The 15052-nt window shown below is 44.2% G+C and overlaps 1 protein-coding gene across 1 annotated transcript; it reads left to right on the forward strand.

Annotated features, from left to right (window-relative positions):
- Positions 1-114: 114 nt before the first annotated feature.
- LOC8038307 (acyl carrier protein, mitochondrial) lies at positions 115-13832 on the forward strand. Its single transcript, XM_029970951.3, has 5 exons — positions 115-325; positions 1705-1836; positions 6017-6104; positions 11694-11796; positions 13701-13832. The coding sequence occupies exons 1-4, from the start codon at positions 164-166 to the stop codon at positions 11783-11785; spliced, it is 474 nt and encodes a 157-aa protein (XP_029826811.1). The 5' UTR covers positions 115-163; the 3' UTR covers positions 11786-11796; positions 13701-13832.
- The last annotated feature ends 1220 nt before the right edge of the window (positions 13833-15052 follow it).

Raw genomic sequence — 15052 nt, forward strand, 5'->3', positions numbered from 1 at the left:
TTATCAGGGTAAATATTTTGTCCCTAATGTCAGAACAACGTTGCTCAGAACTCTCACGAGCTTTGGCCACTTTTTCTATGCGGGTGTCTGCGTGTATCCATCAGATAGTGAGGTCACCGCTGGCTCCGCCCCTGGCGGCGGCTTTTGGGACCCACTCTTCAAAATGGCGATAATCACACGGCTAGCAAGGTTGAGCCTGAAATTGGAGAATGTGGCCCTCAGGCCGCGCTCACGGCAGTTTTCGTCGCTAGCAACGAAGCACCGTGCCCTATGCAAACAGATACCCGAATCCCTGCGCCTTGCGGTGTTCCCGACCAGCGCACAGGTGAGGACACTCCGGAGGCCTAAGCAACGCCGCTCTCCTCCAAAACTCCACAACCCGCTCAAAAAGTTGGCCGAAATCCGCTCTTAAAGTGCCCCTAAAGCTCGCATTGCTCGCGCAGAGTGTATTACTTTAATCCTTCCTCGTGCGAGTGCCGCCGGTAGCTTGCAACCGCAAAACTCGCTTTGACCTTGCCTGTTCACATGGGCGCCGCTACGCCAGGGCATTTTTCCTCTGCGCCGAGACACGAGCCGGCTTGGGCATAAGCGTTATCGGCAAATTGATTTTTGCGGTTGTGTTTTCAATCGTAACGCACGCGTTCCATTGCGAAGGAGCAGTTACTTTCTCCACTTGTATCGCTGCTTTACAAGGAAAGTGCTCTGGGACGATTAAAGGGTCATTGCGCTTGTATGCCGGTCGGACAGACACCGTCGCAAACTCTACGTAGCGTTCAACTTTGTCGCTTTTAAAACCGGTCATGACCAACTATATTCTCCAAACGTGTGACTCGTGGTCTACTTTGTTTTGATGATGTTATCGACAGCGTTTGAAGTTGTGTCGCTGAGTTGCAATTCACGAAACATGCATGAAATACACAAAAGTTTCATTACTCAGACAAGGTCAGAAATAGGTGTGAAAGAAATTACAAAAGAATAAGCAAATATTGCACTGCTTTCTTCCATGCTGCGTTCAGAAACCTGTGCCCTTCCACACACAGATTGTTGATTGACAACGGCGATGTACCGTAACGTCTTTGGTACCTCTGCGGACAGTGCGAGCTGAAACATCCGATGTACCCCTTTTTCTGCACCTGTGCTGCCCCCGAGCTCTTTTATCCTTGTGTGTCAAAGTCCTGAAAGTATGAGACCTGAACTTTGCATTCCAATCCTAGTTCAAACCACAGCTTTCTCGAAAACTGGTCGGTATGCCCAAAGAGGGCTCGAAGGACTGTCTCAGCTCACGTTTTCTGCAACAGTACAGAAAGATAGCAATGACAAATACTTTATTGAACAAGGCTTCGAAAAACGTTACATGTGCATGGCGTGGTATTTCTACTCCTGCGTTTTGTCTCTTGAGCTTATTCTCTGTTTTGTGTCCACTTCAAGCTCATGTCCTTGAGAGGGATGAACATTGCATTTTTCGTTATAGAGCAATTACGCAATATTAGGGTGGGCTAGTTGGATAACCATTATGAACGAGAAACTTGAAGGGGTGACAAGGGACAGAAACAGATAGACGCGACTAGCTCTATAATAGCGCTAATCCCATCCGTGTAATTTTGTACTTGTCCGTCCTTCGTGCTCTTGGTTGTTTATAGTACCGAAGCATGAGTTGCGAGTCTTGGTAACCAAGATGTTGGATGACACTCTGTCCTCTTTCAGGTGCCTGTGGCGAGCCAGCCTGTGCTGGTGCCGACGAGACACTACAGTGAAAAGCCACCCCTAACCTTTGACTCCATTCGAGATAGGACCATGCTGGTGCTCAAGCTCTACGACAAGATTGACCCCGAGAAGGTGAGGCTCAGGGCTGCGAATAACATGCGCTTGGGAGTAACACTTGTGGGGCTACACGGGTAGATGAATGGGTGGTGGCGGCTAACCCATTGTGTCAGGCGGTAGCTGGCGGCACCTAGCCTGTTGTTATCATATTTTTCATACTATAGTCTCTACCCTGTCAGCATGTGTAGTTCACATCATCCAGTCCATCCATAGCCTGCGCAGGGATGGGCAAAATACATGCAAATATGTATCGAAATACAAATACAAAATACTTTGTCAAAAATGTATTTAATTACAAATCTAATTACATTTTCATAAAAGCATTTAAGTACAAGATAAAAATACAACTAAATGTATTGGTCTCCTCCAAATACTTTTCCAAATACATTCCTCAAAATTTACGTCAGCAACTTCAGGGCACCTGCAATGGGTTTCTGGGTATCTCATTTTAATTTTGCATCGCACACTCGGGAGTTGGTGTGCGAGGCTGTAGTAACGCAATAGAAATATAATCACAAAAAAATGTAATCAGCTTGGACTTAATGGGTGAAAAAAGTACAGAGCTTCAAGCAGCTTTTTTTGTCAATTACATTTTGGTATAGAGACCAACAAAGAACCGAGACGACCAAGACGCACAGCACTAGCTAGAGAATTTTTTATTGTTGCAACTCGCACCAGTTACGAAAATCTGGACGACCCAGGCATTTAGAATGTTCCAGGCAAAAATATGGATGGAAATCAGGCTGAAAAGCATCACAAGTTGTCACAGGCACTTACTTAGCCAGTCTGCCTGTCAATGTCGATTTCGTCGCTATTCTTGCCCTGGACTGGCACCGTAATCACAAAGTCACTAAAGGCTTGTGCTTGATAGAGAGACACTGCATTCGGTGCAGAACATAGTTTTCTTCCTGCTCTGGACAGTGACAATAAATTTGAGGGATGTATTTTAGCCCACAAAATTGTATTAGAATTGTATTTGAAATACCCAGGTTTTAGTATTTAAATACACATGTCAAATACATTACCCAATTTGTAATTAAATACAAATGCAAAATACACACAGTATTTGAAATATGTATTTCAAACACTTGTATTTGGAATACTGCCCATCCCTGAGCCTGCGTGTAAAAAATTTGGATACACGGGGCTCCTTAGCAAACGCCTGCTGTATTTATTAACTTACAAAGAGGCTTGCATTGCACATTAATCATTATTAACATACAGCAATAAGGAAGGTATACAATAGACGGTTATACAGGGTCGTCGAGATAATTGTGGACTTTCTCCAGATTTCATCTCTCAATAATAGTGAAGCTAATCAGCCTTATTGCACTTCTGCCACCACGTGATCCGACAGCAGACATACAAGTAGTGCTGCCGGAGAGTCAAGTAGTGCTGCCGGAGGGCAGCACTACTTGAATCTCTTCGCACCAAAAAGTTGCCCAAGCGAATCATTGCATGGTATGGCTGCAAGAAGGCACAAGTTTACAGCATTGCTAAAACATTCAGATTATCTCTCAAGCAGGAAGACCAAGCAAAGCACAGGAAACGGTTAATATTCAATTTAACTTTGCCTCTGTGTGTTATATATGATATGATATAACATGGTATGTTTATTTTAGCTCAGGAGAGCCATGTCACCGCAGAAAAGCAGATCGCTCCTATTTTGAAGGCCTGCGGTGCCGATTCCAATGATGATGAAATGGTATAGTACAAGTGAGTCGTGTGAATTGAATTGGGTTTTTCTGAATATGGTGAATTTAATTTTCTGGGTTTATTTCGACGACCTTGTACTGTGGCAGCAGTAATAAACAAGTTTACAATAGTTACAACATACATAAAGAACAGTTTATACGCAGCTACAATGTGAAATGAAATAAAATTATAAGGTATGTACAACATAAACAACAGTTCTTCTGGTGATTGCAACATAAATAAACAAAAGCTAGGGAATGGTTGCAACATAAATCAACAGTTATAGGAGGGTTACAACAAAAGAAAAAGATTATGCGATGCTTCTGACAAATAAATGAGGGTTTTGCAGTGGTCACAACATAAACAATGGTTGTGCAATGTCTACAACATATATAAGCAACAATTGAATTAAAATTTCATGGCCCATGAGGTTCTATGCAGCAAAGTGACAGTGCCCTCGAGGTGCCTACACAAATTTCATTTGATGCAAATGGTATAGTGGCTGTTAAGTTGCAGCCAGGTAGAATAAATTTGGTCTATACTTCATGCTTGATGTTTCGTACTTTAATTAGAGGTTGATTGTTGATATTAAAGAAACACTGACACACCCTCAAAAAATTGTATTTTTTGCCCGGCAATTTATTACAGTATTAAAAGACTACCCGATCAATATTTTGCTACAGTCTATTATTTTTAATAAAGTAAAAAAACATAACTGCTCGAAACCGAAACATGAGCACAGAGTTAATGGCCGCGACATGTGGACTGGAGAGAAAGGAGAAATGTAAATGAGGAGGGAGTTCTCGGAAGTCATATGTCTACGCCCAACTGTGTCATTTTTTTGGTTGTGTGAAGCAGCTGAAAAAAGTGCAAACGTCAAGCGCTTCATGCTTGACATTTTTCTGTTTTTTAAGCTCTTACCAATTCGTGTTCATAAGACGAGCGATGTCTTCGTCCAGGAGAAGGGGCAACGACTCGGTGACATATTCGTGCGAATCAGCTCGGTGGTCAAGCGTTTCGTGCGGAATAAATCCTAATCTTTTTAGTTGGTAAAAAAATTTCTCTTTCGAAACTAGACAGCTTCGCCGGTATTGCAAACAACAGTTCTAAATAAAGGTTCCACACCTGTCGTCCGCCGCCTTCGCTGAGTCCTCTTTGTCCAACCGTCCAGCCTGCTACTCCAGCGAAACAATGCCATCTTGAGGATTACGCAGTACATGTACTTCCGGTAGTTTTTGCAACTTTATTTTTTTTTTTTTTCAATCAACGTATTTGCAGTTATTTTTAAAAGCCATGAGGGTTTCATACTTTTTTATGACTGATTAAATTTGGTGTGTGTGTTCGAACGGCACGTGACCACAGAGAAGAGAGTGAGCGTGACTCAAACCGTCCAGTTCTTGATCAGTGGTTTTTCAGGAGGAAAAAATAAATTTTTAACCGCAAATTATGTTTTCAGTAGCTGGGGCTCTCGTACGTCATCTTCAAATGAAAACCTTGGCTAGCATAGATATACTCTGTCAGTGTCCCTTTAAAGACACTGGTTAGGTGGCACAAGCAACCACCCGATTCAAAGGGCTCAGTTGTATGTATCTGCTCATCCATCCACTTCAAGCGCAGCTTCCACGTGGCTGAGTGATTCTTGGGATCACTGGATCTTCCGAGAATCGCGGAAGTGAGAGTTTCCACTCTGTAGCGAGAGCTTCAGGCAAAATGCTCTAGGAAGTTAAAGTGTGTCGGCAGATGGACATTGTAAACACTGGAAAGTAAAGGTGAAAACTGAGCATTTGTGGCTGAGAAGTGATAATGTGAATGAATGAGAACACTTCACTTTACTCTTAATTAATCTCTGCTAATCGCATAGACATCCCTGTCTACAAGAGCCAATGGCTTGGCCACAAAACTACCGTTTATCATTTGCAGCTCAAAGCATCCGGTCTGTTAGTTACTCCAGGAGTATTAAGTAGCTGAAATGCATTGACTTTCCTTTTTCTAACCGCTTTCTAGTGCCCGATTTATTGTTTTTGGGAAAGCTCACACTTTTCAGTTTAAGAAAAGTGCAAATCGTGCAAGTCATGTGCCATGTTAGCCAATTGTCGCTCAGTCTTTTATGAGAGAGCAGTGTGCCACTGCAATACTGTGCATCTAAGAAGCGTTTGTGTTTCTTGAATAAACATGTCATTTACACTGACAATTTACAGCGCACAGGAACAATCCACAGTGGAACACCCACTCCCATATTGTTCTTGTGCACTCTAAATTATATGTATGAAGAGCCAACTTACTTGCCCAATCCTCCATCTTAAGAATTGTCATTTATTTCTTGACACCCACAATTTTCTAGCCCTAGGTGTAAGGCATCACGCCTATTTAACTTGCAGAACTGCTACGGCCGAAAGACACTTCGGTGAAGATGTTTCGTGCGTCGTCCGTGTGTGTTGATAGCGGGAAGAGGTGTGCTGAAAGTGGACGTTTGTGCGGGCGTGTCGCCTTTTTGTCCCAGCTCACCCTGGAGTCCCACTTCATCTACGACCTTGGCCTGGACAGCTTGGACTGTGTCGAGGTCATCATGGCCATTGAAGACGAATTCGGTGAGGACCGCTGCTGAAGCCAGACGCTGTTGGCTATTTTTGGTGGTCGCTTCCAAGGACTGCAGTCCAGACATTTCTGTGTGACCTTTCCTTACACTATACTCTGTTTCACCTTACGCTGAACCGCAACAGACGCTATGAGACCTCCGAGGCAGTCCAGTGCCGTGTGGGCGTCAGGTGATCTCTGAAAGGTGTGCAGTGACGTCTGGGGCATGTAGTCACATAGGCAGCCGTATTCACCAGACGTGACTAGCGCCTGTTTAACCACTGACTATCTAGGTCATCTATTAAAATGATCATGTGGCAGGCGGTATTTGCAGCTAGGTAGGCACTCCATATTCACCGACCATGTTCTAAGTTGCTCAGGGCTTAGAAGGCGACTAAAAAAGCTTGGTCGGGGCATTACACCGGGGTCAAAACATACGGCTAGATTAGCCAGTGACTTGCTCCTCCGCGCTATGGCCGCGACCCCTACCACTGCTGACAGCCAGTGCTAACGAAGCACTTACTGTCTTGAAACGCTGGGGGATTCATCCAAAAAGTATCGGAGGAGCAGACATGATTGGAACGGACACATTCAGAGGTCAGAGATGCCGCTAAAGCGATCCGAAGCAAGGCAAAGGACGACAGGAAAGCCCATATTTACGCCGTATTTGTTTATGTCGCTGGGAATGTGGCTTTCGTGTTTTCTCCCTTGCCCTTTTCTTTTTTAACCTTGTTTTCGGCAATTGGAGGTTCATTATAACATTTCATTTTTGCTAGTCAATATCTAAATGTTTGTTTTCACGTGGTACAATCCACATTCATGCAGTGGCTTTTAAGTATGCGCACCCGTGGCTAATTTTTTTTATGTCACTTACGCTCGTGAGTACTGCAGGGTTTAATTGCTAAAAGTTTGCGACACAAGCCCTACAAAACTATCCAATTCGCCGTACGAACGACCGAAAAAAAAAAAGGCCGCTCCGACTCGCTGCGCACGACAGTTCGAGACGCACACTTCTGACGCTTCATTCCGTTGAGCTCCGCCCAGTTCCGGGTATTTCTCCACCGGACGAGTGGATGGATGCCAACGGCTGTATTTACAACGGGCGGTAGCTCGCGGCACCTAGCCTTGAAAGCAAAAACATTATTCCTCCCCTAGGCCTCCTAACGTTGCCCAATTCCTCTCAATCTGAGATTTCTGGCTTTAAAACAAAAAGAAAAAAAGTTTTATTATATTCTATTAAAGAGTGCATGTCTAAAAAAAAAAAAAAATTTGACGTAAAGATAAATTTTTTTTAGCGTCCCGTAATCACGACGAATTGCAGCAGACCTTCGGAGGCAATGGGCGCGTTCAGTAGCGGCCCCGGAGTCAAGGAGTCACTGACTCCTTCCACTGGACGGCCAAAAGTCACTTCCGGTGCACGTAACTCCGGGGCTTCGGAGTCAAGCTCCGAAGCACCGAGTCCGGAGACGGTGCACGTAGAGTCAAAGGAGCTAAAATGACGTCATTTCCTGACTGGTGACGATTTCCGGCGCTAAAAGAGTAAAAAACAAACAATATGGCGGGATAAGCTGCTTCGGTTCTGTAGCGGGTGCGCGGTTTGCTCGCTTTTGTTAATGAAAAGTGCTCAAGGTAAGACGAATAACGCGTTCGAATATCTTTTTGAGGTAAGGCTCTTTCGGAAAATGCATTGGACCGTATTTTGTTTGGTTTGAATATGCTAATAAACAACGCAAACGTTCATTTGACGCGCCGTCTCTTGATCGCCGTTGCACGGAAACTCGGTAATATTGACGATAGTCCTGTCCGCGCTCAACAGAGAAAAACAGGGTATGAACGCGACTTTGGAAGCCGGTTGGACACTCACGCAGAGCATGATACCGATTAATGTTTTGTTTGCGTAGCTAAATCGGGGTGCACGTTGGCTGAGGCTCGCTTCGGCCGACAAAACCTTGATCGCCGAGCGCGGCCGAACTTCCCGTGTGTATACAAATACATTTTATAGGAAGTTCGTTACGAAGGGCAGAACAAACTTATGACCGTATAAAAGTATCGCAACCGGCGGGGTAGATTCGCTGAGCTCGGTATTTTGCGTGTACTGACGACGATTTTTGTCGGCTTTTATAACAGTAGCTGACTTTGCACCGCCAAGCGAGAGGCTCGATCGCGTTGCATCGCTTCGAACAGCAGCGCTGATGTGTACAATCACTCGCTTTTTCTTTAACGACCTTGTAAAGACTTCTTCAATACCGGCGTCAAATAAAAGCGATCGTGCTCGCCATCGTCTGCTTCCAGTTTATTCGGAGACCGTCTGGCACAGGGGAGGAAGCGGAAGTTGCGTAGAAGCAGGTTTGGAGCCGCGGGTTTTTTTGCCGTTCAGTAGGCGCTCCGATGACTCCGACTCGAGGCACTCCGTTCGGAGGCAAGGGAGGTGCTACTGAACGCGCCCAATCCCAGCAAAGCAAGCGCTGCACACAAATCGTGTGACTACGCAACCCCGAGCATTGCTACACCTCTGTAGCATCTGCCGCCGCCATCTGTCGTGAGGTGAAACAGAGTTTATCTGGGTTTTGACAGTTTCGATCGGTCCCGGAAGGCAGGTCGCTATGGGTGCGCGAAATTGGCTGCTCGTCTTGTGCGCACAGGTAAACTCCATGGTGTCCATTGCCTTCGCGACAGCGAGTCACGTGATGCACCGCATCACGTGACTCGGCTCGCGACTGCTTGGACGCACAACTGACTTCGAGACGGCGCCAGTTAGTCCCGACTGGCGAATACGGCTAAGGATGTTCACAGCATTAGCATGGCTGGGACGGCTTACAACTTCCGTTCGATCCATTCTAGGGTGAAGGGGAGTGTAGCAATTCTCAAGACGTTCCCGTGTGGCAAGTTTTACGTTTTTGTTGTGAAGTGGACTTACATTTTATGTCGGTCCATACCAGGGGTCCGCAAACCCCGGCCCACGGCTGGTTGCGGTCCTTGCAGTGATGCCTGGCCCACGGTCCGTTTCCAGTGGGCCTGCTTCTGTTAACGCAAAAATAAGGACGTACAAAACGACACTGTGACCCTCACCTCACGCTTCGTGTCCGTTTTGTTTTTCGTCCCACCAATAGTTTTGTGTCACGTTCATTGCGCATTGTCATCACCAGCATCTCCATTCTTAGTCCGCTGTTTTGTGTAATTACATCAAAATTATTGCGCGTTTTCCGGTGTGATAAGTTTTGCATATTACTATATCATTCTTGGCATTTTCATTAGTCTTCTATAGTCGGATGCAACCTGAGAACAATCTTTTAGCTCCACCCACAAGCGCATTGCGCCCATCTGAAGTGCCTCCGCCGTCGAGAAAGTAGTTCGCTAGCAACAATGCTTTTTCTTCGAAACGTGTCTTAAACTTCTACAATATTTATTTAATTCATTCAGGACATTTAAATAAGTTAGAATACGTTTTTGTCAACGAAATAGCTGTTTAGTAAAGAAAGAAAATCATGTCCAATGTACAGTCTTCCCAATTCATTTTCTGTCCAAGATGCTGTCTAACATACCGTCCTCCAGGGCCTTCGATTGAGGGAAAGCGAAGCACTTATAGTTCCTGCAAATAATAAATATTTAGTGATTTACTTAGTTTTGTGGGCTTTGCGCACGAAATGTGTGCCTTTATTTTGTTGGATGAATAGAAAACAAGAATAATTATACTTTTCGGGTTTTGACAAATCGGCACCCTCCCAAGTCATCGACACCACCACTGCGCCCCGCTCTCTTTGTCTTCGGTCATGGATCCCACTGAGGTGACATCGGAAAGCGATTCCCCTGATTGTTCTTGGACGAAACAGCCTGGTGCAGCCTTACCGGCGACACCAAAGCGGTTCTTCAGGAAGCACAAGCGAGGTCGGGTTTCGAACTGATAAGCACGGCAGTCTCAGCTCACCCCGCGGAAACCACAGCGAATTGAAGCAGCGGTGCCGGTACTATGTTGAGTAGCAACGTGGGGCAGGGGCGACAGAAATCCAACGAAGCAGACGACGTCCGGCGTAGCTTCTCACCTCTCAGCAGTGCTAAGCCTCGCGCCCGTTTCGAAATGTTCGTTGGCGATAGCGTCGCTGGATTCTCACGTTGTCGCGCAAAAACTGCTGCAAACGCAAGCCGATACCATTAAGATTTCGTGGCGTAACCTCGGGTACGTAAAACACTGTGAAAAAAAGCAGAATAATTGTCACGAGAAACTAGCGTCGCGTTGCTAAGGCCAGCAGCCATGTTGAGCTTTTTTTTTTTTTTTCTTTTCAAAAGGATTGCGATTGGTCCACGGAATCGTGACGTCATGAAAACGATTGGCTGGCGTTTCTCGGCGTAGGATTACATTTTCCTCTGAGAGGCATTTCCGGTTTTTTCTTAGCTTGCAACCGACTATAGTAAACGCAGGTCATTGGTGACCTCGGCCGAAATCGCCGTTGAGATCGCTGGAAGGGGCTCCCTGCAATCTCAAGTTTTGCAGGTCACTAAATCTAAAACTAGCATTTTTTTCAATTTTTTTTTTTATCGTACTGGTTTTCGATTTAAGGTGGGCTATCTCTAGGGATATTACGGTATATATTGAACTGAATCCTCTTAAGTCAGGTTACTTGCACGTAGGATTTCTAATAATATACCTTAGACTTTTTTTTTTAATTTGATTTTATTTAAAATTTTTTGTATTTTCCCTTGTCTATTTATTTAGTGTTCTTTTTTTTTTTAATTTTAACTCTTTTTTTTTTTTTGGTTCCTCAGCCATAAAGTTTGGAGACCCCAGGTTTATACAGTGCGTTCTACTTACAACGGTACCACATATAACGATGCATTGCTTACAACGATGAGTTTCTCGAGTTTCTAGTCTAAAAAAGATCAGATTCTGGTCCAGAAACGATAATCGGTTATAACGATTGAAATTTCGGGTTTTCTCGTTGTCGTTATAAGTGGATTGCACTGCACATACATTTGGGTTTTCACTCGTAATTTTTGGTTTGGGCGAGTTCTTCGCTGAAAGTTTTCCCAACGCCATCTACTCACTTCCTTTGCGCTAAATCAAGGTGTCGCACCCTTGTGGGACCGAACGTTGCTGTAGTTTATTTCAAGCAGGCTTTTAATTCGTTTTGGCAGTTAATCACAAAAATCTGTGACAGGTACATCCGGGATTTTATCTGACTGGTACATCGGACCGCCCACTTCTCCTTATGGGAATGAATGCTACGACCCTTCTTCCCTCGAAAATGAATGCATTACTTGCACGCGAGAAAACATGAAAAAAGTGAAGCGGCAGAAGTGTTAAAAAATTCACAGGACAGGTGCTGGAGTAAGTAGAATGGGGTCAAAGGGGAGTAAAAGAGGAAGAAAAGTGGGGGAGTAAAGGCGAATGTACGCAAAAGAAACTACGAGGCACCACTGACGGCGTCGCCCATCCCAAAGTGTCATTTTCTTTTGGATTCATAATTTTGAACAAAAAAGACGGACACAAGAGAGAGAAACAAACACGAGCGCAACTGGTTCATGGTTTTGCGCAAAACTATGAATCCAAACGTTCACCAACTCGCCCAACAACAGACTATTTTACTGTAATTTTCTTGCGTGGACAGGTTTTGAGATTCCGGACACGGACGCCGAGAAGCTGGTGAAGCCGGCGGACATCATCCAGTACGTTGCGGACAAGGAGGACATCTACAAATAGAGGGTGGGATCGTAAGTGACAACCGCCACTGCTGGCGTCTTGCAGTTTCGAGTGTTTGTTGTTAAAGACCACACTCTGCCATTAATAATGACCAAGTTACAGTCACCGCAACCTGCGGTATCCTTTCCCCAGGAGATGATGCAGAGTCTGCGCCTGGTGCGTAGTGGATACATGCTGTAAAGTTCCGAGAGAACGCCCGCCCCCGAGAGATCTCCCATTCCATTTTTCTGGCTAAATATCTGTAACATAAAAATTCAGAAACATCGCCCATCCCTTCATTTTCGTCGGACATCATGCAACGTCGGACGGGAATCGCATCGGCCGCGCAGTTTGCTGTACCAGCACGTCTGACGAGCGAGTGCCAGCGTTTTTGTCCGCGATCTGCGCGTGCAATATCGGCTCCCCTAACTGGCGAGTTTTCCCCACTTGTGTGTTGCACCATAAAACTTGAATCCGCAATCTGCAGTATCCATTCCTGTGACATGAAGTTCGTAGTGGATTTCTGCGTTTTTTGTCGGCTATCTGCGCGTCCACGATTTGCGGTTTTGTCGGCTATCTCGATTCTGAGCGAGAGATTCTGCTGCGTTTACGATCTGGGATATTTGTTCCCGTAACGTACAAGTTTGTCGTGGAGTCCCGCGTTTTTGTCTGCGATCTGCACACGCTATATTGGTTCCTGTGACAGGCAAGTTTGTAGCAAGTACCCGCATGTTTATTGCACCATAAAACTTGAATCTGCTGCGCCCGCGATTTGCGGTAATCATTCTTGTGAGATGCGAGCTCTCGGTGGGTTTCTGCGGGTCCTTCGCACCGTGAAATGCGAACCTGCTGCTATCGCAACCCGCGGTATCCTTTCCCCAGGAGACGGAAGTTTTAACAAATTCCCACGTGTTTATCGCATCGTGAAACACGAAATTGCTCTGTCCGCGATTTGTGGTATAAGTTCCCCATGTTTTTCACCATTTATCTCTTAATGTGGGGGAGGCGTTCTTTCTGAACTTTACCATTAATAATTCTCATATTTGGCACAGCTTGAAAAATGTTGCTTTTATTGGAGCACGAAGAAGGTTCTAATTTACAGATATTGCCATTGACATGATCCATCATTCTCAAGATTCGTCGCATATCTCTGGATGAGCAATCTCGAAAGAACAAATGCTTGTATAGCTACGCACGTCTAGATAGTGTGCGCAGCATAAAAATTTCAACTTTTAAACTGCATGAAATAAGGTACATGATGGGAAGGATGTGAAAAGGGCTATTAAGGTTACACATAAAAAAAGCATTGAAGTGCAGTTTCAGTTTGCATTTATCAATTAATATTTTGAAAATTATTCCTGCCTTGAACTTCGGACAAAATTATGTCTGGGAGAAATTTGCATTGACAGAGACGTTTAGTACTGAACTTCACAGATTCTAGCAAACTTGGTGGATGACATTTACCGTGACAACAGGTCGAATTGTGGAGACAGCACACTCTGAGGCACAAGCTTGTGGTTCTAAGAGGTGTTTTCCACTTTTCACGGGGTCATTTGATGGCCAGGTCAAACTGGCAGACTTTTTTGGGTTCAGATGAAGAGGACAAAGTTTTTAGATTTCGGTGTTCTCCATCTTGAGGGGAATTTCGATCCACTTTTCTTTACCAAGGCTGTAAAAACATCTTTGTGAGCCCAAGTAGAAGTTTGAAGCAGAGTTCAGCAATCATGGTCGAAGGAAGTACATTTGAGATAGAGGAGTGCAAGTTATTTTATACCTAAAAGCACTGTTTTTGTTCCAGCTCGTATTACCAGACATAATAACTCAAGATGCAGTGACTTACTGTGTCTTACGTTCGTCATAGCTCGTATTGCCAGCCATAGCAGGGGAACAGCAAATGCCCGCCGTGACACACTGTGCCCCGTGTTTGTCATTGCAGGCTCTGTGGGGAAGCTTTTGCCCGTCTGCGTTTAGTTCCACGGCAGGTGAACTCTGTTTGTCCTCTTGGACTAGTGCGCACCGTTCTCCTGTGTACAGTAGAGGAAAGAGAATAAAATCTTGATTTGTTCTATCTCCTGACCTCTGGCATTCCTGATGGGAAAAGGAAAAGCGGCGTCGCTTCGGTGCGTGAAAACTACAGTCGTCGCACAAACCCCTCTCCAGCTATCGCTCTGCTGAAGTGGAATTGTATTCGACTTGAGTACCCACAAAAGTGCACAATTTTCTTTTTTGTTTTTCTATTCACACATGCAGCAGAATAAAGAATATCTTTATATGTGTTGCATGATTTTGCATCCTGGATGTCATTTATCTTAAAATGCATGTCTTTCACTTGTTAGCTTACGAGGACATAGTATGACTTGCATAATTAAAGTACATCATTCAAACTTTACTCAGTTTAATGTTCTTACTGTAATAAAAATAATGGACAGAGAAGAATACTCAGTTGAACTGCTGATTTTCAACTGTTTATTTTGGAAGTAATACCCACCAAAAAAAAATATGTCAAATATCTCAATCTTTGTTGTCATGCGAGTCAATGCATTTTTGTTTGATGTGACCACTCCGATGGGAGTTACAGAATAAACAATTGATGGCGCTTTGTTCTGTGTAGTCGTCTCTGTCCTTCGTTGTTTTTGTTGCAGCGTTTTTTTCGTAACCAAGTCGCCAAACTTTCTACCGTGCTAAAAATACTCTGGTGTTTCATCGAAGGCTTTCAAAAATCCCTAAAATTAGGGTGGTCGAGAAAGTTAGGAACCGTTTCTGGGAACAAACTTTCAGCCATGGGCCATGGCAAAAGTCAAGTATTAAAAAAAAACAAAAAAACATACTAATTAGCTAAATAATCAACTAAAACTTGCGCATTACCTTTTTAGGTAGTAAAAAATAAACACAAGGTTTCAATAAGAACCTTACTATGCATCATCGAAAATCACTATACTTCGTTTCACTGAGTACAAGCTAGGCCGAAGTTACAAGCGCGAGCATGTGGCCCTCAACTGTACTTGAACAATGCTTGCACTGCACGAGATATAAGACTAAAGCGATGAGTTTTGCTTAGCGAGTTTCTCATTGGAACCATATGTTTATTTTCACGAATTAGAAGTTAATTCATATATTTCAGTTAATTCTTTAGCTACTTAGTATTTTTTTTTTTTTGCCGACAGTTTGTTTCCAGAAAGAGTTTCTTATTTTTTTCAATCGCCCTATTTCTAGGCATTTTTGGGAAGCCTTTGATTTATTATTTGACCACAAACATACCGGACATATGGGAAGTAATTTAAATTTTTG

The sequence above is a fragment of the Ixodes scapularis genome, unplaced genomic scaffold (assembly GCF_016920785.2).
Source record: "Ixodes scapularis isolate PalLabHiFi unplaced genomic scaffold, ASM1692078v2 PGA_scaffold6__148_contigs__length_123643588, whole genome shotgun sequence".
NCBI classification, from domain to species: Eukaryota; Metazoa; Arthropoda; class Arachnida; order Ixodida; family Ixodidae; genus Ixodes; species Ixodes scapularis.

What these genes read in the sequence shown, in the direction of transcription:
- LOC8038307 (XM_029970951.3), top strand. Translation starts at nt 164, where the DNA reads ATGGCGATAATCACACGGCTAGCAAGGTTGAGCCTGAAATTGGAGAAT. An exon ending in ACAAGATTGACCCCGAGAAG is followed by an intron (nt 1,837 to 6,016) that starts GTGAGGCTCAGG and finishes TTTTTGTCCCAG; the next exon opens with CTCACCCTGGAGTCCCACTT. An exon ending in GGCCATTGAAGACGAATTCG is followed by an intron (nt 6,105 to 11,693) that starts GTGAGGACCGCT and finishes TTGCGTGGACAG; the next exon opens with GTTTTGAGATTCCGGACACG.